Source organism: Amphimedon queenslandica, unplaced genomic scaffold (assembly GCF_000090795.2).
Source record: "Amphimedon queenslandica unplaced genomic scaffold, v1.1 AMPQUscaffold_13410, whole genome shotgun sequence".
Taxonomy (NCBI): domain Eukaryota; kingdom Metazoa; phylum Porifera; class Demospongiae; order Haplosclerida; family Niphatidae; genus Amphimedon; species Amphimedon queenslandica.
This window is the reverse complement of record NW_003546354.1, coordinates 242182-244616: the sequence shown is the minus strand read 5'-3', so window position 1 is coordinate 244616 and position 2435 is coordinate 242182. Positions and strand designations below refer to the sequence as shown.

The window sequence follows — 2435 nt, the reverse complement described above, 5'->3', positions numbered from 1 at the left end:
AAGTGAACTTCAGAAATTGTTTGTGGTCTGGATAGATAGGAACTGTTAGATAGGCGTCTTTCAAATCGAGTTTGACCATGAAATGAGAATGCCTACTTATGGGAATTAAATCTAATTATGTAGTTACAAAATTTAATTAAAATAAATGCATGCAGTGTTGATCACACTCACACAAAAAATAAGTGCAAGGAGGTGAAGTACAATTTTTAATGCTAAATTTGTCCCAAAAATTAGAATGCCTATAGGCATTTTAAATTATGCAAACAGCAATCATCAATGGGAATTTCAAACTATACTGCAGTATACAATGTACATGTATAGTTTAAAATTAGAAAAATACATCAAACAAAAAATACCATAAAATAGACAGCAAAAATTTCACCTTTGAAAAATTTTGGATACCCCGTTTCCAATCCCTCTGTACTCTATTATCTATGGTAAAAAAGCATGCTTTTTCTCATTTTTCTTCAAAATAATTTGCTAGCTTGCTGATCTCAAATAGGCTGGAAAGAATAGAAACATTTCCTTTTCGTAATCTAAGATATCTTGCTCAGCTGTGAGTAATAATTGATAAAATCATAAAACAACTATCTCATAATATATTACTTATAATGCAGGGCTTTGTATAAAAAGTTAAAAACAAAATCAGTTTCATTGCCGAGGGATCACTTGAAAATACTAACAGGATCTATTACTTGTAAGCGTATTCATTTCTAAATATTTGTCTTTATTTCTTCTTTCTCTCTTCTTTTTCCTTTCTAACTTAGCCTATTATATTATTATTATTATTGTTGTTGTTATTGTTGTTGTTGTTGTTTATTATTGTATTTAGATACTGTAGTAATTTTAGTGGCTTTATTGTTTTCCATGCTATAGGCAATGGAATGATTTTCGGACAAATATAACACAAGACAATATGATAGTGTGTGGTTGTTCTGCCCTTTGGCTTCAAGAATACTTGAGATCCAATCGTCCTTACTATGAGACTGTCCTATGTGGCTATCCTATTGAGGTCAGAGGTCAAAGACTAAGGAGTGTGGACATAACTAATTGCAGTAAGCACTTGATGAAAAATAAAATACCATAATATATACCAGCTTACTTTTGCGGTAAAATTTTTTGCAAATTTTGCATTTTTAAGATTTTTCAGAATTACTTTTTGCAAATAGCTTTCAAACTGCACCACATGTCAATGGAAATACAGAATTTTGTGTTTGAAAATTTGCATGACTGAGCAAGAAACCGTAAAATTCACAAAAATATTTCACCGCAAAAATAAACCAGTATAATGGTAAGCATGGTATAATATATAGTAAAGTGTTAATATGCATTTTTACTTAGTATTGTTGCTTTTTAGCAAAAGGATTAAAGGTATCAGTGACTCCATCATCAGAGGTTAATTATGTGCAGAGTGGTGCCTGTCTTGAGCTGCAGTGTAAAGCAAATCAAAATGTTGATGTAACGTGGAAAAGAATTGTTAAAGGATCTGAACAGTGAGATATACACACACTAAACCTACAACACTGACTGTAATAGAAAGTAGAGTTTTTGTTAGGATTTTGTTAAAGGAAATCACCTTTGGCCCCGTTTTTGAGTAACTTTAAAATTTCATGAAAAATCCAATTTTGATCGGAATCAGCTCAAACGTTCTACACAACATAAGTACATGTATATACATCAGAAAATGTAATAAAAATGGAAAATTCTTAACTTGTCATTTTTGCCAAAATTTGGCCAACAACCCTGTACTATAGTACAGGGACTTTGGCCCCGTTTTTGATTAACTTTAAAATTTCATAAAAAATCTAATTTTGATCGGGATCAGCTCAAACTTTCTACACAACATAAGTACATGTATATACATCAGAAAATGTAATAAAATGGAGATTTCTCAACTTGTAATTTTTGATGAAATTTGGTTAACGACCCTGTACTATAGTACAGGGACTTTTAGCCCATTTTTGAGTAACTTTAAAATTTCGTAAAAAATCCAATTTTGATCAGAATCAGCTCAAACTTTCTACACAACATAAGTACATGTATATAAATCAGAAAATGTAATAAAAATGAAGATTTCTCAACTTGTCATTTTTGACTAAATTTGACCAACGACCCTGTACTATTATAGTACAGGGACTTTGGCCCCGTTTTTGAGTAACTTTAAAATTTCATAAAAAATCTAATTTTGATCGGAATCAGCTCAAACTTTCTACACAACATAAGTACATGTATATGCATCAGAAAATGTAATAAAATGGAGATTTCTCAACTTGTAATTTTTGACGAAATTTGGTTAACGACCCTGTACTATAGTACAGGGACTTTAACCCCATTTTTGAGTAACTTTAAAATTTTGTAAAAAATCTAATTTTGATCGGAATCAGCTCAAACTTTCTACACAACATAAGTACATGTATATAAATCAGAAAATGTAA

General features: G+C 30.6%; 1 protein-coding gene across 1 annotated transcript in view; it reads left to right on the top strand.

The window, feature by feature from the left end:
- Positions 1-640: 640 nt before the first annotated feature.
- Positions 641-2435, top strand: part of LOC100633300 (hemicentin-1-like) — a 4714-nt gene continuing 2919 nt past the window's right edge. The window contains exons 1-3 of the mRNA XM_003386587.3: positions 641-697; positions 877-1055; positions 1358-1493. Coding sequence (XP_003386635.1) covers positions 917-1055; positions 1358-1493 — 275 coding nt within the window. The 5' untranslated portion in view covers positions 641-697; positions 877-916. The remainder of the gene's footprint in view (positions 698-876; positions 1056-1357; positions 1494-2435) is intronic.